This window comes from Theropithecus gelada, chromosome 2, assembly GCF_003255815.1.
Source record: "Theropithecus gelada isolate Dixy chromosome 2, Tgel_1.0, whole genome shotgun sequence".
Lineage (NCBI taxonomy): Eukaryota > Metazoa > Chordata > Mammalia > Primates > Cercopithecidae > Theropithecus > Theropithecus gelada.
Genome location: NC_037669.1, coordinates 32,172,492 through 32,199,443, shown reverse-complemented (window position 1 = coordinate 32,199,443; position 26,952 = coordinate 32,172,492). Strand labels below are relative to the sequence as shown.

At 36.6% G+C, this 26,952-nt stretch overlaps 1 protein-coding gene across 1 annotated transcript in view; it reads left to right on the top strand.

The window, feature by feature from the left end:
- The window catches only part of SLC9C1 (solute carrier family 9 member C1), a 165,025-nt gene that overhangs the window by 122,035 nt on the left and 16,038 nt on the right, over positions 1–26,952 (top strand). The window contains 7 exon segments of the mRNA XM_025375446.1: positions 2,567–2,752; positions 4,575–4,724; positions 6,220–6,271; positions 7,511–7,659; positions 18,615–18,740; positions 20,242–20,340; positions 21,198–21,368. Of these exon segments, the coding sequence (XP_025231231.1) occupies positions 2,567–2,752; positions 4,575–4,724; positions 6,220–6,271; positions 7,511–7,659; positions 18,615–18,740; positions 20,242–20,340; positions 21,198–21,368 (933 nt within the window).

Below are 26,952 nucleotides of genomic sequence, written 5' to 3'. Positions count from 1 at the left end.
GGGGTTTTGGTGTGGATGTCCTTTTTGTTGATGTTGATACTATTCCTTTCTGTTTGTTAGTTTTCCTTCTAACAGTCAGGTCCCTCAGCTGCAGGTCTGTTAGAGTTTGCTGGAGGTCCACTCCAGACCCTGTTTGCCTGGGTATCACCAGCGGAGGCTGCAGAACAGCAAATATTGCAGAGCAGCAAATAGTGCTGCCTGATCCTTCCTCTGGAAGCTTCATCCCAGAGGGGTACCCACTTGCATGAGGTGTCAGTCAGCCCTTACTGGGAGGTATCTCCCAGTTAGGCTATATGGGGTTCAGGGACCCACCTGAGGAGGCAGTTTGTCTATTCTTAGAGCTCAAACACCATGCTGGGAGAACCACTGCTCTCTTCAGAGCTGTCAGACTGGGACATTTAAGTCTGCAAAAGTTTCTGCTGCCTTTTGTTCAGCTATGCCCTGCCCCCAGAGGTGGAGTCAACAGAGTCAGCAGGCCTTGCAGAATTGCAGTGGGCTCCACCCAGTTGGAGCTTCCCAGGCTGCTTTGTTCACCTACTCAAGCCTCAGCAATGGCAGACCCCTCCCCTCCACCTACCATGTTGCTGCCTCGCATGTCAATCTCAGACCGCTGCACTAACAGTGAGCAAGATTCTCTGGGCATGGGACCCACCGAGCCAAGCGTGGGATATAATCTCTTGGTGTGCCGTTCGCTAAGACCATTGGAAAAGCACAGTATTTAGGTAGGAGTGTCCCGTTTTTCCAGGTACAGTCTGTCACGGCTTCCCTTGGCTAGGAAAAGGAAATCCCCTGATCCTTTGCGCTTCCCAGGTGAGGTAATGCCCTGCCCTGCTTTGGCTTGCCCTCTGTGGGCTGCACCCACTGTCCAACCAGTCCCAGTGAGATGAACCAGGTGCCTCAGTTGGAAATGCAGAAATCTCTCATCTTCTGCATCAATCACACTGGGAGCTGTAGACCAGAGCTGTTCTTATTCAGTCTTCTTGTAATGAACCCCCTCAAATAATTATTTTTAACAAGAAAGATGTTATTACATTAAATCACTATAGACACCATAGTTGTGACTATTGGTCACAATTCTGTAAAATTTAAAAATTATTTGTTCCAGTATTATAAATTTAGCAGATCAATTAATCATTAGATAACAGTTAAGTGAGATAAAATATGCAGGTACAGATACTGGATCTAAAATATTCACATTAACTTTAACTAATTTAAATTTCACTTTAACTAATAAAATGAACTCCTTCCATATTTGTATTCTACTAAAAATGTCATATTTAACTAGAAACCTACTTTAACTATCTTCAGTTGGCATTCAGCTAGCCCCGGACAAAATTGCCAGAAAATCTTTTTCAATTGTGGCTTCAAGGCAATGAAATCTTTGTTTCCAGAATTCAGACTAAGTTATGGTACTAATGCCTGCAAATTAATATAGGGAACACAAGGAAAGGGAAGGAACTATGTATTCTAACTTGATTTTATGCCTAGCAGTAGGAGATTTGTAAGTGCTTCCATTTTATTATTTTCTTTTGAGTTGCTTCTAAAAAGTCACCCTTTTTAGGGATCCTTAAAGAATGTTGTCTGAATCAAGAAATATTCTAGTTGTCCTTGCTGGATCTCTAGATGTGTGAGGGAGAAAATAGGAAACAAACAAACAAACAAACAAAAGTAATATGCTTTTTAAAAAAACGGCAAAAACAATTTCTCAACTGGCAACTATCTGATTTGAAAGACTGTCAAATTAGTGGACCTATTTAGAATCATCCTAATAAGCTATTCTACCTCTAAGGTAGGAATACATGATTATGGAGTAAAACATACACATAGAAAATATGTATTTATCTCAATGTTTATGTGTTGATGAAACCTTATGTTAGCTCTGCAAATATATTCACTGAGATAAAGAAAAGGGTTGGTGGAATTGCTAAGGTAATTCTGACAAAATATTTACTTCTACTTAGATTTTCTTACGAATTTTTTTGAGAAATTAAAAATAACTTATTCTGCGTTATCCCAGAATGAAATTACACAAGTAAATTTAGTGAAGAGAGCATAATCTTTTAATAAATACATTTTTAAATCTTGAACTACTTTAATAAAAACTTTGCCCACATGTATCACAACAAATGTAAACTAATTTTTCTTGACTACTCAAGATCATCATTTTGTATATAAATTATAAAATAATAAAAAATGGACACAACCCCCAGGATTTTTATGGCATTTAGGGCAATTTGTTTTAAATTTAAAAACCCTGGCGTACTATATTTTTGTCTGAATTTGCCTTTCCATTGTTGCTACTTTTTACTAGTGTCGTTATATAAATCTGTTTGTTTTCATTATACCTGTCCTTTAAACCCAATCCTAAATTAATAGTCCTAGGAGTATTCCTTTACTACAGGATAAATTTGATGAACTTGTTTGTTTGATTTTGGTTTCCTGAGGATATTTCATACATGTGGAGTAGATAAGAGAAAAGCCTAACATGATGTTTAAATTATTGTGGAAAATGGTGTAGTAAAAGCAGAAACAAACATGATAATGTAATTTCCTTTTAAATCAACAGATAGCAGCAATGAGGAAGGACTTTTTTTCACACACGTGGAACCTATTCGAGTTAGCAATTACATTAACTGGCATATTATATGCAATACTTACTGAAATAGAAGCCATTAAGTATATTTTTGCTGTGACTGAAGTAATAGTCTTTATAAAACTTGTTCAATTTATTCGTATACTACGCATTTTCAAGGTAAAGAACCAGTCAATCATGCAGTTTCCAATTCCTACTGATTGTTTCATAAAACATAGAGTAAAATCAGTTTACTAGTTTTATGGTTACCATTTTCTGTTGGGTTAATGTTTATATTTTAAATTTTAGCTCCCTTTGACAAATTAAGTTTTATAACATTTCATGTTATAAACATCCAAATTATATTAGGAATTCGTTGAGCATATGAAAGTATAGAAATACTCATCACAACTTTTCCTTTAAATAGACAGCACATGAGAAATTCTATATTAATGTAAGTATAAGTTAACCTCCAAGTAATGTTTATTTTTATAGAAACTTGGGGAATAAAAGATGGAAGTTAACAAAACAACCATGCAAACTATTTATAGGGAGAAAGAAAATAGCCTACATTTGTACAAATCAAGAAAAAAATACATATAGTATTATAGAAATATGGTTTCAAAAATAACCTTTGATTGTCTAGTAACATGTTTCTATAACAAATATTATGGGTAGTTATTTTCTGTGTGATTATTTCAATAACATGAAACTCACTCCTTCACAAATAAGTATATATATGAATGTAGATATACTCTATCTTTCCTATCTTTTTCACTATTCATACACAAGCAAGATACATACATATATAAGCACTGTGAGAAATACAGTTAAATAAAACATAGTTCGTATGGAGATAAAACTAATAGAATCTTTACATTTAGATCTTTCTTACACATGTAAGGAATAATTTAAAACATTTTTGCTACTGAGAGGCATAAATCAACTAGATCAAAGAGTACACAACCAGTAGCCCGCTTTGTCAGTATTCTAAGGGACCGTAAGTAGTGCTAGAGTGCAATTTACCTGAGGAAGGCAAGTCTAGTGTATTCCACTGATAAATTAATTCTTTCTGATAGGAAGGTGTACAGAGCCTAACAAATAGTTCAGATGAAGAAACACATAAACCACCTAAGAAAAGTTTGTTGATATATTCAAAAAACTCTGAACTATGGTCTTATGTTAAATCACAGGCCCTTGGAATATGAAGATGAATTAGATATTGTCTCTTCCCCTGGAAAGCTTCTTGTAGAAGAGAAATCACAAGTAATCTAGATATTGGAATGTTATATGGTAGGATAAGTACAAAACAGGAGTATGCACAGAATGAGAAAAGACTTCCTTTATTAGGTGATACTTGAGCTGAATCTTGAAAGATGAGTGTAAACCCTTTGGGGATTAGTGGCAGGTAGTTGCAGGGTAGAGTATGGAGGTTTTGGAACATAGATAGAAAAACAAAGGGATCAGTGAACCCTGCAGAAGCTAGGGGACTGCACGATGGTAGCTTATAACCTGGAGACTTCAACCCTCAGCAAAGAAACACGGAGAAGACAAGTTAATTTTGGGGTCTAACAGGCAGTATGGTTGTGATGGTTTCTCACCTGACCAGACCATCTAGTAGGAGGTGTTATAGGAGATTTAGCATGCAAAAATGGCAGTAATTTACTCATTTTATGACCTAAGCACAGAAGATTAATTGCATTGTTTTCCAAGAATTTAAACCAGTTGAAAATAGCATCCAATTCTCTATAAGGAAAATAAGTGAAGAATAAAGTCATAAATTTCACATAGGTACTCCCAAATTATTAGTTATAGGGAAATAGCTATAGTCATGAAGTTATAAAGATACCACTAAAAAAACAACGAAGAACCTTGGCAGGTTATTGTAGTTATCTTTGAGAAATAATAATTTCTTATTATTAACTATTTTGATTAAACTAATCAACATATCATAAAATGATATTTGTGCAATTTATATTAATGGCAGTCCTGTTTAATTCAGCTCATAGCACCGAAGGTGCTGCAAATAATAGATAAAAGAGTGAGTCATCAGAAGACCTTTTGGTATGGAATACTAAAAGGATATGTCCAAGGCGAAGCAGACGTAATGACTATAATTGATCAGATTACAAGTTCTAAACAGATTAAACAGGTAAGAAAACCTTAAACACTAAGAAAAGACTTCACTCAGCCCTCAGTTGTCCTCATCCATCATTTTTTTCTGTTCATATATGCAGATATCTTTGACTCCTGGTTTTCTAATTAATTTCTTTAAAAACTTAAACTAGGTTACATGTAAATTACTCAAATGCCTCCTTCTGAAATGACCTGTACCGTATTAGTGAGTTACAAGGCTAGTATAAAGCACCTTTCTGTCTTTGTGGAGGCTATCATGAAATCCATGTGCAGTGGTTAGCTTTCTCCCAATGCAAGCTCTAAGATCTGTCAGGCTATGGGCGTGTAAAATAGGAAGTACTGGAAGGTGAGAAGTGAAGGCAGGGTGGAGAAAACAGGGCTTCCTCATAATGCCCAAAAGCTTCTTTAATCTCTCTCTATCCTTCTTTTCTACACATTAAACAGTAAAGGAAATAAAAACAAGTGATTCAGCAAATAGAAAGAAGTAAAGAAAATAATAATTAAAATAGAGGGAAACCTAGTTTGATTTTGTCATTATGCAGATGAGAAAAAAGGAGGCCAAGAGAGGTTAAATGATTGTGCCCAAAGTTCCATAGTGAGTAAGCAGCAAAGATACTTCTAAGGCCTAAATTCCAGATATTATTTTTACTTTCTAGATTGAGACAGATTAACACTGATATGTGCCCATGAGTTTGTCAGCTACGTGGAATTCAATATTTACTTTACTTTTCAAGACGATTTAAAACATTTCAATGCTATATTTTATGTGCCCAAAAGTTTGTCGTTGAGAAATTGAACATTCAATATGTGGTAGAACACAAAAAGTAGTATCTTCCTCTCTTCACCTCCTGCAACTTTAAAACTATTTTCTTATGTTTTTTATTACCTTTCCTAACCACTGATATTTAGCACTTGAATTTGGAAATACACAGGAGAAAACATGAAAAGACTTGAGTCCCTAAAATATTGTTTTATTATCCCTAATTTCTACTTTGATTCACCTTGGCCAAAACTTCTAGCCTCTTAAGATTGAAAGCCATCCTGGAATCGCAAATTTGGGGGCTCTCATAAAGCTGCATGGGGAAGTACCTACCTATGTTCATAAAACATAGACTAAAATCAGTTTACTGGTTTTACGGCTACAATTTTCTGTTGGGCTAATGTTTGTATTTTAAATTTTAGCTCCCTTTGACAAATTAAGTTTTATAACATTTCATATTACAAACATCCAAATTATATTAGGAATTAATACCATGCCTGCACTTTTCAGAATCATGACTCGCCTTCAGATGTCTCAAAATCGGGCTAGGTTATACCTCTTATCTTCTCTATCACTGTAGCTGAAGCAAAAAGTGCTGCAACACAAAATTCAATTCAAACCCCTGAAAACGTCTTCATCATACTTTTCTTAAAACTATTAACTTAGGTTTAAAGTCCATCAGTTGCAAATGTAAGGACATTTTGTAACAGTCTGTTTTTCCAATGGGGATAACATTTCTTTTGTTTCTTAGATATTATTAAAGCGAGTGATAAGGAATATGAAACATGCTACGAAAGAGCTAGGTAAGTAGCTCTCATCCTATTTAGCATGACCATCTCTTATCATCACCACTTCAGAAAATCAATGGTTTTCATAACTCGAGCTAATCTTTGAGGAAACTTACTCACTAATAATACTGAAGTAACTTCAACAATTAATGCAATCTTATTTTCTAGTTGAGATGGAAATAGTGTAATAGCTCTTCACACTTTCTCTCTCTGCTTCATACAACAATGAAGGCCTTTTGATTTCTCTTTAGACAAGTTCCATGCTATGATTATGTATGCCATTATAGTCTTGTAAATTCCATTTTTTTCCAAACCAGAAATACATGTACCTTCCTGAGTGACACAAGAAAAGAAGTTACGTTTTTCCTCTACTTGCTACAAGCTGCCATTTAAGGATTTAGGTCTTAAATGAGTTGAAATTAGAATATAATCCTGCAAAATCCTATTATATCTGCTGGGAGGCCCGGTGCCAAACATGGCAATAGCCTATTCTCTGAGTCATGCCAAGTCATGCTCCTGGCACAGGACAAATCTTGAGAGTGGCACAGTCACAACCCTACAGTATAATGTTCATGTATAGGAGGACAAGAAAATTGTATACCATGTGGTGAGCTACAAAAGGACACAGCAAACCTGGAGATGAGGTCATTTGAGAGATCTTCTATGACAGATAGTTACCAAGCCAGATAAGAGGTTATGATCAAGGAAAAGCCCAAATGTAGACTCTAAGATGAAGTTTTCAGAGACTTCAGGAATCTAGATGAAATGGGCAGAAGAGCATAGATGTATGAGTCATCTAGATGCACTGGCAGGTTGAGTGGACAATGGCCTAAGATGAGTGAAAGGAAGTAATCAGAAGCCGTATTTAATCACATGATCTGTAGTTAAAAATTCGGATTCACACAGATTAAGAAAATGAGTCATGAACTCCAGACATATAGGCCTAAGCAGCTTCCCAGTGTCCAGTGCAGGCGCAGGTAGAAAAGTATACCTGTTAATGCTAGAAACGAGGCTACCCATCCTTCTCCATGGACTTAGGCACAAGTATGAGTGCTGCCAAGAAAACATCCAGCAGAACTCTGGCACTACTAGTGAATTATGATTGATCATAATGGCCCCTTCAGGAAGAGATACATTTCTCTATGTTGAGGGCGGTATTCCATGGGTTTAGAGCAGAAACATTAGCTTATTGTCCACATAAAACATTTAAAATAATGTTCTTATTTAATCTAAAAATAGTTTGTTATTTTTTAGGCTACTTAGAGTATGATCACCCAGAAATTGCTGTCACTGTGAAAACAAAGGAGGAAATTAATGTTATGCTCAATATGGCTGGAGAAATTCTTAAGGCTTTCGGCTTGAAAGGAATTATTCATAAAATTGAAAGTGCTCAAATTAGTAAGGTAAGGCAAAATATTTTCAAAGCAAATATATTTACTTCATATGTAATCATTCATGACCTTGACCTTCAAGGTTACATTTGACTTCTAATACAGGCCATTTCTAAGATAGGAAAATCTCACTTAAAATAATTGTCTAAAGACAAACTCCTACGATAGACAGTTTCCTTTCTGCAGCCCAGGTGGTTAGCCTCTCTTTTTATTTTTGCTACAGTAACAGACTACCTCTTTCTCTGCTTTGCTGCCAAACCAAAAGTCTGATGAATCTATTCTTCATCCTAGATTACAGTGGGTATTATTATGTTTGGGGAATTATCTGTGACACTGAAATAACATTTTTCGTGTAAAACATGATTTGTGAGAACACTCAATTGTAGGGTTAGTGTTGACTATATTTCTTTTCTAAGTTACATAAATGGTACTATGACATATAAAGGATAGAAAGAATCCCAATTCATTCTGTAAGTACAAACTTGACACCAAAATTGGATATAACATAAGAAAAAAAGCATAAAGCTGTTATACTTGTAAATATACATTCAAAATTTGTTGGCATGATAGCAGTGAACTGAATTGGGTAGCATATTAAATGTGTAATATACTTTATCTTGGTAGGTTTTATCTCCCCAAACAGCTGTGTAACTCACATATTAAAAGATGAAGAAGAAAAACCATTTGATAAAATTTAACCCTCATTAAGAATGTTAATAAAAATCTTAAAAGACTAATAGTAGAAGGAACTTCCTTAACTTGATAAATAGGATCTATTAAAATTTTGTATCAAACTTTGTGTTAGATAGCAAAACATTAAGAGCATTCTTATTAAAGTTAGGAACAAAAGAAGAATGACAAGTGACATTCCAAGCATTGAATAACTAAGCTGGAGGTCTTATCCAAGTCAAGAAAAAAAGAAAAAAATTGAGAGATGAAAATTTTGGAAAGAGGAGAAAACTGCTATTATTTGTTGACTGATTAATTTAAAATCTTAAGGAATTAACTTAAAAGCAATAGGATTAATAAAATAATTCAGTAGTGTCTGGAAATAAGAGTAATATATAAAATTATTCTCCAATGTAAACATTTAGAAAAATAGTATTATATTTACAATTACAATTAGAAACTCTAAATTCTTATCTATGAACCTAACATAAAATACATAACACCTATGTGGCAAGAACCAAAAAATTCCAACTGAATACATGTTTCTGTAGAGTAGAGATTAACAGTCATTTTCTATAAAGGAAAACATAGTAAATATTTTATATTATGTGAGCTGTATGGTTCCTACTACTGCTACTAAATTCTGCAATTGTAATACCAAAACAACTACACACAACATGTAAATAAATAGGCATGGCTGTGTTCCCCCGCAAAAAAAAAAAATCCTGTTTACAAAAGCAGGTATTAAGCAGGAGCAGGCCTACAGGCAGTAGTTGCAACCCATATTGTAGAGAATCAATATCTAAGGCATGAATCATCCATAAAATAATCAGTTAATTTAATAAAACTTAATTAAAATTCACACCATGTTAGGGAGCTTAAGGATTTTACTTGTACAATTTATTGCTCAGAAAGTAATTTTTAACAAAACAATAAGAATTGAGAGAATTCTAGGAAGAAAACAGAGTTGGAAGTTTCAGAAATCTGTCTCTCCTTTTAGACAACAATTGCGCTGGCAAAAACTGTCTGATGTAACTATTTTGGAAATCTGAATTCTATGAAGGTTTGCAACTTTCAGGGGAAGGCTTGGATGATAAATTTTGGTTAATTTCTGTCATATTTATCTCTTAGCACAGTAATAGCTACTTCTCACCCCTCAGCACCATGGCAGGCAGCTATGCGTGTGTCCTTGGAGCAACTTACAGCTTGCAAGAGCCAGATTGGCAACAAAAGACTCTGTTCTCTAAATATCTTGCATCTGTACTCTGATGATTGATTACTGCTTCTAATCAGAGGAAAAGGCAAAGAGGTGGAAACCACTGTGGTTGCACCTCCTCACATTATTGTAATCCCTCCCACTCTGGCTAAAGTGACTTCCAAAGGGTTTAAAAGGCCAACACTCCCCATTTCAGGGAAAAGATAAGCAGAAGATTCCCACCGGCCCCCAATGCCATTGCAAGCACCTGCAGTCCTCCCTACAGAAGTATTGCACAGTCTTTCCAAAACCTGAACACTGTTTGGGGAGCTGCTGGGAATTTATGAAGCTGCTTTGCTCCAGATTAGGATCATAAGGTGTGCACCCCCCACTCCCTATCTATCCACTGTGAGCCAAACTGCTGCACCATTGCACCATCTTGACACCAGAGCCATTTGTGGAGTGTACCCTGCTCATGGGACCAGTTGCTACTGCACCCCTCCAGCCCTAGAGCTGTCTCTTCATTCCACCAAGGCCACATGAATGACTGAATGCCACAAACGCAGTTGCATGAAACTGGGGCCTAGGATCAGCTGTGGCTCTGGTCCCGCACAGAAGGAAAACCAACCCCCACCACCCGTAATTCCAGTCAGAGAAACAGTCTTGCAGCCCCATTCAGGACAAAACCTCTGTTGAAATGGCCTAACCACTGTGTCTCTCCTGCAACCAGGAGAGGTACCCAAGCCAGCAAGTAGATAACACACCCCCAGGCTGGCAGAGCAACTACAAGTGATCCAGCCCCCAAGTTAGTTGGCATGTCATGTGCATGCATGTGCCCCCAACTTGAGAGGCAGTCTGGCAAGTTTATACCTGGCAAAGTCATGGCACTACCACCACACACTCTCATAGCTTAGGCCACTGAAACACTTGCAAAATGCACTAGTATGGATTCCAGTTGAAGCAAAGTACATGGAGACTACACTACTGCATCCATCTAGATCCAAAGCCAATGCCTTATACCCAACCAACACCCCAAGACCTACTCATGCCAATGAGTCTTTCCCTACAAAACTTATTTCATAAAATTCAAAGAGGCAATTGTTCTGCCAGATGCATAGAAATTAGTGTAGTGACACATCAAACATGAAAAAGCAAGGAAATATGATACTTCCAGGGGAACACAATAACTCTCTAGTAACAGATATGCAAAATACCAGAAAGAATTTTAAAATAATCATGTTAAGAAAACAGTAGGATACAAGAGAATACAGATGGACAACACACCAAATCAGAAAAACAATTCATGATTCAAGTGAGAAGTTTAACAAAGAACAAAACAGAAATTCTAGAGCTGAGGAATTCAATCAATGAAATAAAAAAATACAATTGAGAGTTTCAGCAAAGACTAAACCAAGCAGAAAAAATAATTTCTGAACTTGAAGACAGGTCTTCTGAAATAACTCAGGCAGACCAAAAAGAAAGAAAAAAACAAAAACAAAGAAAGAAAAGACATAATAAAAGGTAGACACCACCCAATTGTCCATTAATAGATGAATGGATGAGCAAAATGTGGTATATACATACAATGGAATTTTATTTAACCTTAAAAAGATAAATCCTGATACATACTACAATATAGATGAATCTTGATGACTTGTGCTAATTGAAACAAGCCAGTCACAAAAAGACAAATACTATGTGATTCCATTTATATAAGGTGTTTAGAGAATCAAAAGATAGAGAAATAGTGGAATGGTATTGCCAGGGGCTGGGAAAGTTGAAATGGGGAATTATTGTTTAATGGGTATAAAGTTTCAGTTGTGCAAGATGAAAAGAATTCTGGAGATGGATGGTGGTGATGGTTAAGCAACAGTATGAATGTACTTAATACCACTGAAAATGAAGGGAGCCTTAGTCATTTAAAATAATTAAAATAATAAATTTTTATGTTATGTGTATTTTACCACAGTAAAAAAAAAATGGGAAAAAAACAGTGAGAGGGATGTTTGCTCTACTAAATATTATGACATGCTATAAATCCATAATAACCAAATAGTGAAAAATTAGAACAGAATAAAAAAATTCAAGGAAACAGACTTGAGTCCAATAGCAAACATAAATACACATGGTAGTCTAATATATAATATTAAGTGACATTGCATATTAGGAAGAAATGATAGATTATTCAACAAATAATTCGGAGATATTTGAAATTCATATGAAAAATATAACATTAGATACATACCTCACACCATATAGAAAGAAAAACTTCCAGATGCAATAATGAGTTAAAACTGCCAAACTCCTCCAAAAAAGCAAAGAAGGAATACTTCCAAGCCCATTTTATGAGGCTATCATTATTCTGCTATCAAAGCCAGATAAGGGCACTGCAAGAAAATTATAGACCAATATTTCTGATGAACATACATGCAAATATTCTTAACAAAATATTAACAAACTGAATTCAAAAATACATTGAAAGAATCATTCACCACAATTGATCAAGTGGGATTTATTTCTGAGATGCAAGGACTGTTTGACATACACAAATCGATAAATGTGATATACCACATTAACAAAATTAAGGATAAAATAATATGATTCTCTCAATTGATATAGAAAAGACATTTGACAAAATTAAGCATCCTATCATGATAAAATAGATTAGGCATAGAGAGAATGTATCTCAACACAATAAAGGCCTAATATGATAAAGCCATTGCTCACATTATCCTCAATGAGGAAAAGTTGAAAGATCAGAAAGAAGGAAAAAAAGTCCACTCTCCCCATTTGTTTTCAACATAGTACTGAAAGTCCTAACCATGGCAATTAGGCATGAGAAGAAATAAAAAGCATCCTCATAGGAAAGAAAGAAGTGAAACTGTCTCCATTTTCTGATGACATGATCTCTTATAGAGAAAACCATCAAAAACTTGTTAGAACTAATAACTGAATTTAGTAAAGTTGTAGGATACAAAGTCAACTATACAAATGTTATAATGAAATACAAAATATATCTATATTCTTGATGTGAGAAAAGCTTTTCTAACCCACTTACAAAGCCATATATATGTGTATATATATATAAGTTTTTAAAAAGTAAAAATTACTGCATAAAATTTAAAACTTTATATATTGAAATTTATTAAAATAAGGTTAAAAGCAAAGCATGGAAAATAACATTTGTAACACGTATTACACACAAAGTACTGATAGCAATAATTCCTAAAAAGTTTATAGAAATCAATTTAAAAAGGGCAAAAAATCCTGGAGAAAGTGAAAAAACGATATGAAAAAGTATTTCACAGATATATAAACAAAATTTACAATTAATGTTTGAAAAGATATTTGACATCCCTAATAATCAAAGAATAGAAGTATTTTCTTTAGTAAATAGAAACTAAAGATACCAACTTTTTTGCCAATTAAATCAACAGTGATGGGCAAAACCTGTTATTGTTCAATGCTAATTAGGTTATGAGAAAATAGACATAAATATGGTAGACTAAAATGTAAGTCAGCACAACCATTCTGGAGGGCAATTTAAAAAATTCAATGGCCCTTCATGCTAAAAACTCTCAATAAACTAGTTATTGATGGAATGTATCTCAAAATAATAAGAGCTATTTATGACAAACCCACAGCCAATATCATACTGAATGGGCAAAAACTGGAAGCATTCCCTTTGAAAACTGGCACAAGACAGGATGCCCTCTCTCAGCACTGCTATTCAACATAGTGTTGGAAGTTCTGGCCAGGGCAATCAGGCAAGAAAAAGAAATAGAGGGTATTCGATTAGGAAAAGAGGAAGTCAAATTGTCCCTGTTTGCAGATGACATGATTGTATATTTAGAAAACCCCATCATCTCAGCCCAAAATCTCCTTAAGCTGATAAGCAACTTCAGCAAAGTCTCAGGATACAAAATCAATGTGCAAAAATCACAAGAATTCCTATGCACCAAGAACAGACAAACAGAGAGCCAAATCATGGGAGAACTCCCATTCACAATTGCTACAAAGAGAATAAAATATTTAGGAATCCAACTTACAAGGGATGTGAAGGACCTCTTCAAGGAGAACTACAAACCACTGCTCAACGAAATAAAAGATGACATAAACAAATGGAAGAACATTGCATGCTCATGGATAGAATGAATCAATATCATGAAAATGGCCATACTGCCCAAGGTAATTAATAGATTCAATGCCATCCCCATCAAGCTGCCAATGAGTTTCTTCACAGAATTGGAAAAAACTACTGTAAAGTCCATATGGAACTAAAAAAGAGCCCGCATTGCTAAGACAATCCTAAGCCAAAATAACAAAGCTGGAGGCATCACTCTACCTGACTTCAAACTATACCACAAGGCTATAATAACCAAAACAGCATGGTACTGGTACCAAAACAGAGAGATAGACGAATGGAACAGAATGGAGGCCTCAGAAATAACACTACACATGTACAACCATCTGATCTTTGACAAATCTGACAAAAACAAGAAATGGAGAAAGGATTCCCTATTTAATAAATGGTTTTGGGAAAACTGGCTAGCCATACGTAGAAAGCTGAAACTGGATCCCTTCCTTACACCTTATACAAAAATTAATTCAAGATGGCTTAAAGACTTAAATGTTAGACCTAAAACCATAAAAACCCTAGAAGAAAACCTAGGCAATACCATTCGGGACATAGGCATGGGCGAGGACTTCATGACTAAAACACCAAAAGCAATGGCAACAAAAGCCAAAATAGACAGATGAGATCTAATTAAACTAAAGAGCTTCTGCACAGCAAAACAAACTACCATCAGAGTGAACAAGCAACCTACAGAATGGAAGAAAATTTTTGCAATCTACCCATCTGACAAAGGGCTAATCTCCAGAATCTACAATCTCAAACAAATTTATACAAGAAAAAAACAAAGAACCCCATCAAAAAGTGGACAAAGGATATGAACAGACACTTCTCAAAAGAAGACATTTATGCAGGCAACAGATACATGAAAAAATGCTCATCATCACTGGTCATCAGAGAAATGCAAATCAAAACCACAATGAGGTACCATCTCACACCAGTTACAATGACCATAATTAAAAAGTCAGGAAACAACAGATGCTAGAGAGGATGTGGAGAAACAGCAACACTTTTACACTGTTGGTGGGAGTGTAAACTAGCTCAACCATTGTGGAAGACAGTGTGGTGATTCCTTAAGGATCTAGAATTAGAAATATCATTTGACCCAGCAATCCCATTACTGGGTATATACCCAAAGGAGTATAAATTATGCTACTATAAAGACACATGCACACGTATGTGTATTGCAGCACTATTCACAATAGCAAAGACTTGGAACCAACCCACATTTCCATCAGTGATAGACTGAATTAAGAAAATATGGCACATATACACCATGGAATACTATGCAGCCATAAAAAAGGATGTTCGTGACCTTTGCAGGGAAATGGATGAAACTGGAAACCATCATTCTCAGCAAACTATCACAAGGACAGAAAACCTAACACCGCTTGTTCTCACTCATAGGTGGGAATTGAACAATGAGATCACTTGGACACAGGGCAAGGAACATCACACACCGGGCCTGTCGTGGGCTGGGGGACTGGAGGAGGGATAGCATTAGGAGAAATACCTAATGTAAATGATAAGTTAATGGGTGCAGCAAACCAGCGTGGCACATGTATACCTATGTAACAAAACTGCACATTGTGCACATGTAACCTAGAACTTACAGTATAATAATAAAAGAAAATTAAAACTTTAAAAATGCATACCTTTGAACCAGTAATTACACCTGTAGGAATCTACAGTTATTCAAGAATAAGCAAATATATGTGTTCAAACATATATTATAAACAGTCTATATGTCCATCAAGTTGGAGATGGTTATATAAACTGTAGTATGGCCATGCAAGTGTGGTATAGCCATGCAAGTGCAACATGTATGTAAATATATGCTTACATATAATGTAAATAAACATGTAAATAGATATGGAAACATATATGTAAATATAAATAACATTATATGTAAATAAACAAGAATTTTAAATATCTATACATACTGATACAAAAAATTCACCAAGATACACTATTAGTAGGAAAAAATAGTCTGTAAAATTATAAGATTGTATATATATAAGATGGTCATTTTAGATTTTTAAAAATTTCTGTAGATACATATATCTATGTAATACATTTAACAAATCTAGACAAATATATACAAAACTTTTCATATTGCCCCACGTGGAAGAAGAAATGAGAAGGAAAGAAGGGAAATGAAGGGAGCCTTAGCTATTTATTTTATTTATATTTTCATCGTGCTTGAAACTTTTACTTGAAAGTGTTCTTATATATCACTTATATAATTAGTAAACTAATTTTTAAAAAAAATTCTGACTGGTTTCTCAAGTCCTCCGGTTGCCACAAGTTTTTTTGAAAGCAACCAGAATAGAATCCTGAAGACATAGTCTTGCTTGATCTTCTATTGGTTACATCATTAACACACAAAGCCTGTGTGCCTTGTACAAATTGAAACAAACTCACCACATTCAATGAACTCACCACATTCAATGAAGGTTATTTTTAGTTTAATGCTTATTATACAGAGTAATGGTCCAGTCTGTAATTGCATTTGACCATGGTGAGAAGACCTGTGAAAAGCAGTATCTCCTCTGAAGAAGAAACATAAACACCAGATAAAAACTTACACAAGTTCATGGTAAAATAACAGAAGGGAGAATAGTGAAAGATTAAAATAAATCTTTACCCACTTGATTCTCACAGCAACCTATGATGTGGATACTATTGTTGTTGAGAGAAAAAACTGAAGCACAGAGAGATTAAATAACTTGCACCAAGGTCAGATAGCTAGTAAGTATGGAGACGTTATTTTAATCCAGGCATTCTGATCCCAGAACCCAGGCTCTTAAACATAACACTATAAAAAGCCCAAAATAGAAAGAGATGTGTGTAGCCTTTTGAGCTTAGAAAGCAGTCAATATACCTGATTATTCTGCAAGATAAACTTTGCAGAAAATAGAAACAATGAACAGAAGCAATGCCATTTAGAATGCCTCATATAACAATGCTAGGTTGAAGTTAGCATTTTTTCTGTATGAATAATCAATTGATCCAGCATAATTTATGAAAAAGACCATCCTACTGCATTGCACTGTGCCTTTGTCATTATTTAAGCGACTCTGTAGGTGTGGATAAGTTTCTGGACTCTTTTTCTGTTCCACTGTATTATTTAACTATCATTAAACCAAATCATATTGTCTTGATTAGTGAAACTTGTTAAGTTTTCACATATGATTGTGTGTGTCTTCCAGCTTTATTATTTTCTTCAAGACTATTTTGACTCGTTTTGACATTTTGTATTTTCAAATAAATTTTAAAGGAAACTTGGAAATTTCTACTAAGTTGGCCTACTGAAATTTCCATTGAGATTCCATTAATCTTGTATATCAATCTAGGGAGAATTGATAACTTTGTGATATTGACTTGATCTACTCACATGATATATCTTCACTTAATTAGGTTTTAATTTTGTTTTAATTGTTTTTTTTTCTGTCTAGAGTTCTTATACCATTAAATTCATAAATCTGAACCTTTGTCTTATACCATACACAAAAAATCAATTCCAGATAAATTATATACATAACTGTTAAAGGTAAAACAATAAACTTCTAGAAGGTAACATAAGAGAATTTTCATGATATTGGCATAGGCAAAGATTTCTTAAATAGGATACCAAATTGGATTTAAATAACATTAAAATTAAGAATTTTTCTTCATTAAAAAATTAAGAGAGCTAAAAGACAGTCCACAAAAAGGTAGAGGATACTTGCAAGACAAATATTTCCAATGAAGAACTCATATCCAGAATATACAAATCAATAAGAACAAAACAGAAAGTTCATTTTTTAATGGGCAAAAGATTTGAAAGTGCACTGTGCAGTGGAAGCTATTTAAATGGCTAATATACATAAAAAAAAGGTGCTAAATATCATTGTCATAAGCTTGATACAAATTAAAACCCAAATGAAATACCAATACACAACCACCAGCATACCATTTTTTCTAAACTGACAATACCAAGTGTAGACAACAGTGTGGAACAACTGGAACATTAGAGTAGAAGTGTAAATTGATGTAAGTGCTTTGAAAAAATATTTGGCAGTACCTATTAAAATTGAACATATGCATACTTTATGATCCAGCAATCAGATTAGATAACCATAAACTTAACAGAAATATGTACACCTGTACACTATATTCGTAGCAGCGTTACTCATAAAAACCCCAACTGAAGCAATCTAAATGTCAATCAACAGTAGATAAATAAAGCTGTGGTATCCGTACAACCTAATACTATACAACAATGAAAATAAAGTGAATAAATTTTTGCTTTCTGCAGCACCATAGATGAATCTCAGAAACATAATGTTGAGCAAATGAAATCAGACACAAGTACATTCTTTCATTTCATGTCAATAAAGCCGAAAACCCCAGAGAAAGCTAAACAATGATGATAGAAGTATAGAGGTTATCTTTGGATAGAAGTAATGATTAGAGGAGAACATAAAGGAGGATTCTAGGGTGAAGCAAATGTTTTATTAATCTAGGTGTTGGTTACACAGATGTTTTTACTTTGTAATATTCTTTGAGTGAACATTTACGACTTTTACACTTTTTTTCACATCTGCTATACTTCAGTAAAATAGTTTACTTTAAGAGAAGCTTATCTGTGACTTCACAATAATGATCATAGGGAAAACTACCTAACAGGTACTATACTTATCACCAGGGTAACAAAATAATCTGTAAACAAAACCCCCATGACATGCAATTTACCCGTGTAACAAATCTGCACGTGTCATCTGAACCTAAAATAAAAGTTGGAAAGAAATAAAAATAATGGTACAGAAAGATAGAATCATGATATAAGGAGAGGCTGGAAATGTTCATGGAAGAAGAAAAATGTCAAATGATCAAGAATAGGAAATAGTACAAAGACCTATCTGCCTTAAACATTCTGGGAACAGCAGTTTGGCTCATCCCTTTTCTTAAATTTTATGGTTTTAGTTAATCACGGCCAAAAAGAAAGAGATGCTTGAGTCTAAATCTATTATCAGACCTCTTACTGTTGAAGAAGTCCTATATCATATTCCGTGGCTAGATAAAAACCAAGACCATATAAACTTCATTCAGGTAACATTTTTATTTCCTATTAATAATATTTTTAATGTACTAACAAATAATATCTTTAAAAATAAGAATTTAATCATGATACTCTCTAGTTTAATATTCTCTAAATGTTCCTTATTGCCAATAGGATAAAATCAAAATCGTTTTGAATAATATGCAGAATCTTTCTACAATCTGTTTCCTGCCTACTTCTCCACCTTCGTCTTCTGTTTTCCATTGTCACATACCCTCTATTCTCTATTTATACTGAACCAATCATGGTGTTCCATGCACATTACATGTTTTTCTAATTCCGTTCATCTGTGGGTGCTATTTACTTTTCTTAAAATGCCCTTGTATTTCACTTTTTTTTTTTTTTTCAAACTTTTCCTGCTTATTTCTTTTCTGGAAACATCCCCACCAGAGTACTCAGAGAAGTAGGCTTTGGGGCCAAATGCCCCACCAATAGAAGACCATCCTGTGAACTATATTGTTTTCAGAGGACCAATATTGCTGCCATTGTACCCAATGTATACCTTTATTATAGCATTAAGTACATTACATTACAATTATCTTTAGGCCTCTCTCCTACTACATTTTTTATCTCATCTATCTTTTGAATACCCAGCCCCTAGCACTTTGCATAATGCATATTGGATGCTCAGTTAAGTGCTTGTGGAATGAACAAATAAATGGATCTAACTTGTTCTAATGTTCTTTTACATATATCTATTCGATGTCAAAAGACCAATTAAATTTTTCTACCTGATTAAAACATTTTGAATAAATGAATATTTTATTTACCTGATCAGCTGTTTAGAGCAGGAGTATGTATGACATATGCATGCCATTAGCCTACATCTGTTCCCATAACTTTTCATCCAGATGAAAGATTTTTATCCCCTAATTACATTCTCATTCCTAAAGTATTTCTTTTTTAATCCATGTATAAATACCCTATCTAAAATTGCATATATTCATAAAGAGCCACCTTCCTCTTTACTCTTCATAATTTCTATTTTCTCTTACAAACTTATTACTAATATATTTCAGATATTATCCAATGATAGTAATTTTTTAAATGTAAAAACTTTTTTAAAAAATGCAAATTTTAGGCCAGGTGCGGTGGCTCACGCCTGTAATCCAAGCACTTTGGGAGGCCGATGTGGGCGGAAAACCTGAGGTCAGGAGTCTGAGACCAGTGTGGCCAATGTGGTGAAACCCCGTATCTACTAAAAATGCAAAAATTAGCTGGGCATGGTGGTGGGCACCTGTAATCCCAGCTACTCAGGAGGCTGAGGTAGGATAATTGGTTCAAGCAATTCTCCTTGCCTGGAACCCAGGAGAGGGAGGTTGCAGTGAGCCGAGATCATGCCACTGTACTCCAGTATGGGTGGCAGAGCGAGACTCCATCTCAAAAATAATAATAATAATAATAATAATAATAATAATAATGCAAATTTTAACATTCCCAACCACTCCTAAAATGTTGTTTATAGCTTATATATTTGGTGGTATCTTTTAGGAAAAAGCCAAAGTTTTAACATTTGATTGTGGAAATGGTGTATTTGAAGAAGGTGATGAGCCCCAAGGAATCTATATCATTATTTCAGGCATGGTAAAGGTAAGACAGAGGTTTTTGTTTAGTTTTGTTTTTTGTTTTGAGACAGAGTTTCTCTCTTGTTGCCCAAACTGGAGTGCAATGGCGTGATCTTGGCTTACTGCAGCCTCTACCTCCTGGGTTCAAGTGGTTCTCCTGCCTCAGCCTCCCAAGTAGCTGGGACTACAGGCATGCACAACCACACCCTGCCATTTTTTTGTATTTTTAGTAGAAATGGGGTTTCACCACGTTAGCCAGGCTGATCTCGAACTCCTGACTTCAGATGATCTGCCCGCCTCAGCCTCCCAAAGTACTGGGATTACAGGTGTGAGCCACCGCCCCTGACTGGGCAGAATTATTTATAAATGCACTTGTGATCATAAGTTTTTTAAGAAAACTTTATGAAATTGATAATTAGTAGCTTTCCAGGTTAAGAACTGCACAGTTTCTTTTTTAGGACAATGACTACCATCTAATGATAAATTTTCATGTACAGACACAATGGATAACACTATTCATCATTTTAAAGACATACTTTCTCACAAATAACAGGAAACTTTCAAAATAATTCTTTTATGATGGAAAATTATGATATAAATTGTTATTCAACTTTGCTGATCTGAGTTAGAGATTTAGCCATTCTAAATGGCTATAGATTAACTGAGTAGGAGGAATCAGAAAGATCAGAGTATTTAAGAATGCTTTGTGTCTAAATCATTGCTAATTTAATAATTTTACTTAAAAAGAAATAAAATATTTATTCTCAAGACAATATGTAAATATTAGAATTGTTCAAACCAAAGTGGAAAAAGCCATAAATTAGTTTTGGTGATACAAGTTAACTGGCATATGTATTTTTCTCTTTCTTTGTTCCTGAACAGCTTGAAAGATCAAAGCCAGGTTTGGGGATTGATCAAATGGTGGAGTCAAAGGAGAAAGATTTTCTGATAATTGACACAGACTATATGCTCAGTGGAGAAATAATAGGAGAGATAAACTGCTTAACTAATGAACCTATGAAATATTCTGCCACCTGCGAAACTGTAGTAGAGGTCAGAAAAACTTCATCTGTGACTTTTGTTGTGTTTTGTTCAATATCTAATACCAGATTTAAGGTTATTTTAGTATTTAGTATAAGTTTACAGTGTAGTTGATAATTTATTTTTAAAAACTAGGAATAATAAAGGAACAAAACTTGTCGAATTAAAAAGCCCTGGCAAAATAGCTTATGAATGTTAACCATAAAGAAAGAAGAATTCATCCAGAAAAACTGGCTACATAAGCTCTTTCTTGGGGAAATTGGCTGGCATATGTTAATTGTCAATACCACAATTTGAAAGAGGAGAAAGGGGATAAAGACGGGGCTGGAATCTATTAATATAAAAGTTGGGCAAAGTATATGGAAGTTTCCCCACACATGATTGAGAAAAACATCCTCACAGTACCAAGGGCTCCCACTGGCTTAATTTGAACTCAAAAAGAATAATGACTGTAAATAATTAAACTCCAGAAATATGTGAAAATCCATACATTGATAATGATGCTAGTTTTTTACATTTTTACTGAGGTTGCTAGGATATCATTTTATTACTCTGAAAATGGATTTTTTAAGAGAAAAAGTAAACATTTATCTAGCCTTTCTTCTATGAACTCTTTCAAAGTAGCTTTTTAAATGAGGAAAAATTTTACGTAGAATTTCAACTAATAAACACAGAATGAGAGAATCAGAAAATCTCCATTGTGACATCGCTAATAATAGATCTAGGAAACAACCTTCAGTTGATGCTAAAACTACTGAGTGAATGTTAATAGAAAACTTTGTAATGAAGGAAATACTACCTAAGGACATCGGTCAATATTAGCGTCACTAAATGGGACAACTCGGCATAATGTACCTCGTGACGTGACGCAGCGGAAGTGCTAGCACCACCCACGAAGTCTCACAAAAGAAAAAATCTGAAGTTCTTCAAGTCTGTACATTGAATCAGTTTACAGAAAATACAGGAAGGAGAGAAACCAGTTCATTGACACCAAGAGGGAATAATCGCTACATTTAGAATGTGGAAGAGTCTGTAGACAAATAACCTGATTTCTTTAACAAATCAATGGCATAAAAAGTGAATGGAGGAGCAGTTATGGTGGTTCATGCCTGTAATCCCAAAACTTTGGGAGGCTGAGGCAGGAGGATTGCTTGAGGCCAGGAGTTTGAGACTGTCCTGCAACATATCTGCAAAAAATAAAAAAAAATTAGCCAGGCACGGTGACACATGCCTGTAGTTCCAGCTACTTGGGAGGCTGAGGAGGGAGGATTGCTTGAGCCCAGGAACCCAAGGTTCCAGTCAGCCATGATTGCACCACTGCACTCCAGAGCGGTAACAGAGCCAGACTCTGTCTCTGTTTAAAAAAAAAGAAAAAAAAAAAAGTGTGTAGTGGTAGAGGGGAAGAAGGCAAAGGAAAGTTATTAAAAATGGACTCAAGAGATATAATAACCAAATAAATACAATTGCTCTAATTTGAACAAACCAATTATAAAGAGGCCTATTTGAGATAATTTAGGACATTTTAATGTGAACAGAATACTAAATGATATTTTTTATTGTTGGCATATAATCACATATGTTATATACTTAAAATATCTCTATCATTAAAATGTTTGAAAATAAAATTATATATTTATGATACCAGGAATTTGCATAAAAACCCTCTAGCCTTCTGCTTCGGGCTATAATGAAGCTACATGTAACAGAGCAGCACATCCTCTATTAAAAAACAACCTAAAATTTAATAAAATATATGAGGCAAACGTGATTTTTTTTCTATTTAAATTTTTTTTTTAAAATTATTTTCTTTTAATCCTTTTATTTTAGGTTCAGGGGTACATGTGCAGGTTTGTTATAAAGGTAAACTTATATCATCCAAAACTAAGAGATGAGAAACTCACAAGGTAAGCCCTACATTCACCCGATCCTCCGCTTCGGATCATTTCCTGACCATGATGCAATAAGAATCCAAGCAGAAGATGGCAATCTTGCTAAGCTGAGAAATGAGACATCAGAAGTTGTGGAAACTAACCTGGCTGGAATCTGCAGAGCGGGAAGTAAGAGAAAGTCTTAAACAGAGAAAGACCCAAGTAGTCTGTGTGGTGGTTCTCCACAAGTCCTTGGTTGAGAGACAGGCTGCAAATGCCCAGGATGAGACACAACTAGATTTACCAGATTGCTAAGAAAGGAAAAGAGATACCAAGAGTCAGGCAAGGCGCGGCGGGTCACGCCTGTAATCCCAGCACTTTGGGAGGCTGAGGCAGGTGGATCGCCTGAGGTCAGGAGTTTGAGACCAGCCTGGCCAACATGGCGAAACCCCGGCTCCAATAAAAATACAAAAATTAGCTGGACGCAGTGGCGCATGCCTGTAATCCCAACTACTCTGAAGGGTGAGGCAGGAGAATTGCTTGAACCCGGGCAGTGGAGGTTGCGGTGAGCCGAGATCACGCCAGTGCACTCCAGCCTAGGTGACAGAGCAAGACTCTGTCACAAAAAAAAAAAAAAAAAAGAGAGAGAGAGAGAAAGATACCAGGAGTCAAGAAGTCAAGATACCTAACAGAAAGGAAAGATCTGTTAAAATCTCAGGCCCACAGCTGAGAGACCAGAAAGAATAGGCCTTAGGAGTAAGAATCATGACCTCGAAGAAGGCTTGCTCTTATGCTAAGACCTAACAAAGCTTTGGAGCAAGCCCTGACAGCATTCATGGTTGAGACAGAGTTTGGAGGTTAAGAACCACCAAGTTACACTGTCTTAGATACCTGAGGTTTTCTACTGATTCACTCAAGCAAATCGTAAAATCCAGATATACAAACTCAGTGTGATCAGATAGTAAATGAACTGCCTGCTATAACAAAAATCAATAATTTTCAGAGGAAGATAAAATAATCTAGAATCTCTGTAGTGTTATCATGAGCAACCGTGAATTACAAAACAAGCAAAGAAGCATGAAATTGTGATCTATAGTATAAAAGGTGAGGAGTAAAGCATTGAGTAAAAACCATCATGGAGATTGTCCAGGCTGTGGATTGGTCAAAGACTTTAAACCAGTTGTTAAAAATGGATTCTGGAGAGAGGTGGCCAACCTGACTGACTAGAAGCAGCTGGTGTGTGCTGCTCTCACAGAGAGGGATGGAAGGGACAAGTAAACATAGCATTTTCAACTGAAACATCCAGGTCCAAACGTTGCGACTAATCAAGGAAACAACTCAATTCACGGAGAATGGAGAGAAGCAAGGCAGGATGACCACCCACCTGGGAGCGACACAAAGTCAGGGGAACCTCACCTGCCCAGGGAAGCAGTGAATGAATGAGCAGCCCCAGGAACCCATGCTTCTCCCATGGATCTTTGCAATGCTCCAGTCAGGAGATCCCTTCATGAACCCACTCCACTAAGGCCTGCAGTCTGACATGTAGGGCTATGTGGAGTCTCAGCAGAGCAGTCACTCAGGCACATGTGGAGCCCTAGGAGCCTTAGATACCCAGCTGCAACCCAGCTGCAACCCTCAGCAGAAGTTAGATCCCCATACCTACTCCTAGGAGAGGGACTGAATACAGGGGACTGACCAATGATGGTCTGCAGGCCCATGGTACACCACATGATAAGACCCACTGACTCAGAAATCCAGCCAGCCATGGGTAGCAGTGTTGCATCTCTCTGAGAAAGAGCTCCCAGCAGGTGGGGCGGGCCACCACCTTTGCTGTTTCAGAGCCTCAGCCACAGTTGCCTTAGGGCTCTAGCAAATCGGTGGCAACTAGGGACTAGAGCAGACCCTCAGCACTGCCCAGCGGTACTATGGAGAAGCAGTCAGACTTCTTATTCATGCAGATCCCAAATCCCATTTCTCCTCACTAGGCAGAATCTCCCAACTGGGGTCCTCCAATCACCCTTGCTGGTGTTGGCCAACTGGGTTTCAAACCTCCCTGGTACAGTGCTCCAGGGGGAAGATGGACCACCATCTTTGCTATTTGGTCAACTTAACTATTCTTGCCTTTGGGCTTTGAAGAGTCCAAAGCAACTGGAGACTGGAGCGGACCCCCAGCTAGTACAGCTACTCTATGAAAACATGGTCAGACTGTTATTTTAAGTGGGTCTCTGAGCCCATTCCTTTTCACTGGTTGGGACCTCTTGACGGGGGTCTCCAGCTACCTCCTACAGGTGTGTTCAGGCTGGCAATAGGTTCATACCTCCCTGGGGCGGAGCTCCCAGAGGGAGAGGCAGGCCACCATCTCTGCTATTTTGCAGCCTCCACTCATCGTTGTTACCTTCAGGCACAAGAAAGTCCAAGGTGAATAGGGACTGGAGCAGACCCCCAGCATACCGCAGCAGCCCTATGGAAAAGTGGCCAGGCTGTCACATGGGGCTAGTTCCCACATCTCCTCACCGGGCAGGTCCTCCAGGCCTGGAGCTCCAGCCACCCCTTGTCAGGGCTATTGAGCCAATAGCAGTTCTGCAACTCCCTGGACAGAACTCCCAGTGGGAGCCGGGGGTTGCCATCCTTGCTGTCTTGCAGCCCTTGCCCTTGCTGTCTCCAGGATCCAGAGAGTCTGTAGGCATCAGAGGCTGGTCCGGAACCCCAGCAAAGAGCAACCACCTCACAGAAAAGTGGCCAGACTGTTCTCCACGCAGATCCTGATCCTCACTTTTCCTCAATGAACAGGGCCGCCTGGCCTGGGACTCCAGCACAATGACCCAACCCTTGCCTGATCACCACAATCAAAGACAGCCCAGCATTTCTTCAAGGAGGAAACCATAAAGTCAACTCACAACCCCTCTGCCACTACAGTTGCAGTGACTCAGCCCTTACAGCCCTGACACTGGAAAGGAACAAAGGGCCTAGTCATTATGCTGGCACTTCCAACACATGGCAGCCACCATATGGAGGGGAGTCCAGCCACCATATGGAAGGGAACCACTCCCCCCACTCTTCACAAGGCAGGGCCCCTGGCTCATGAAAGTAGAACAGTTGCTCCATCCACAACTGAGCATACTCACTGGTAGTGGCCCAGAGTTTCCCTAGGGAGAGGCTCCTAGAGGCATACAAGTACACCCCTGCTCCCGCCACTGCCACAGTAACAATTGTATCCCTGCTGCCCTTGGTCTGGGGAAGAAACAAAGAGCCTGAGGGCTACACCCGAGTTTACCACATGCCACAGGTACCAGACAGGGGAAAGATCAATCTTTCCTCCCTGTGAGCTTTTGGCCCCCTCATCTCCACCAAGAAAAACCCCAAGGTCATGACAACGGTACACACAACCCACTCCTCCAGCTGACCAGTAACAGCAGCTCCACATTTCATGAAGGTGGAGCCCCCAGGAGCAACAACTTACAGAATGGAAGACAATGATTGCAAACTATGCATCTGACAAAGGTTTATAAGCCAAAATCTCTGAGAAACTTAAACAAATTAACAAGCAAAACACAAACAACCCCTTTAAAAAATGGGCAAACCATATGAACAGACACTTTTCTAAAGAAGACATACACGTGGCCATCAAGCATATGAAAAAATTCTGATGATCACTAACCATTTACATTTGAAATACAAATCAAAACACAATGAGATACTATCTCACACCAGTCAGAATGACATTTATT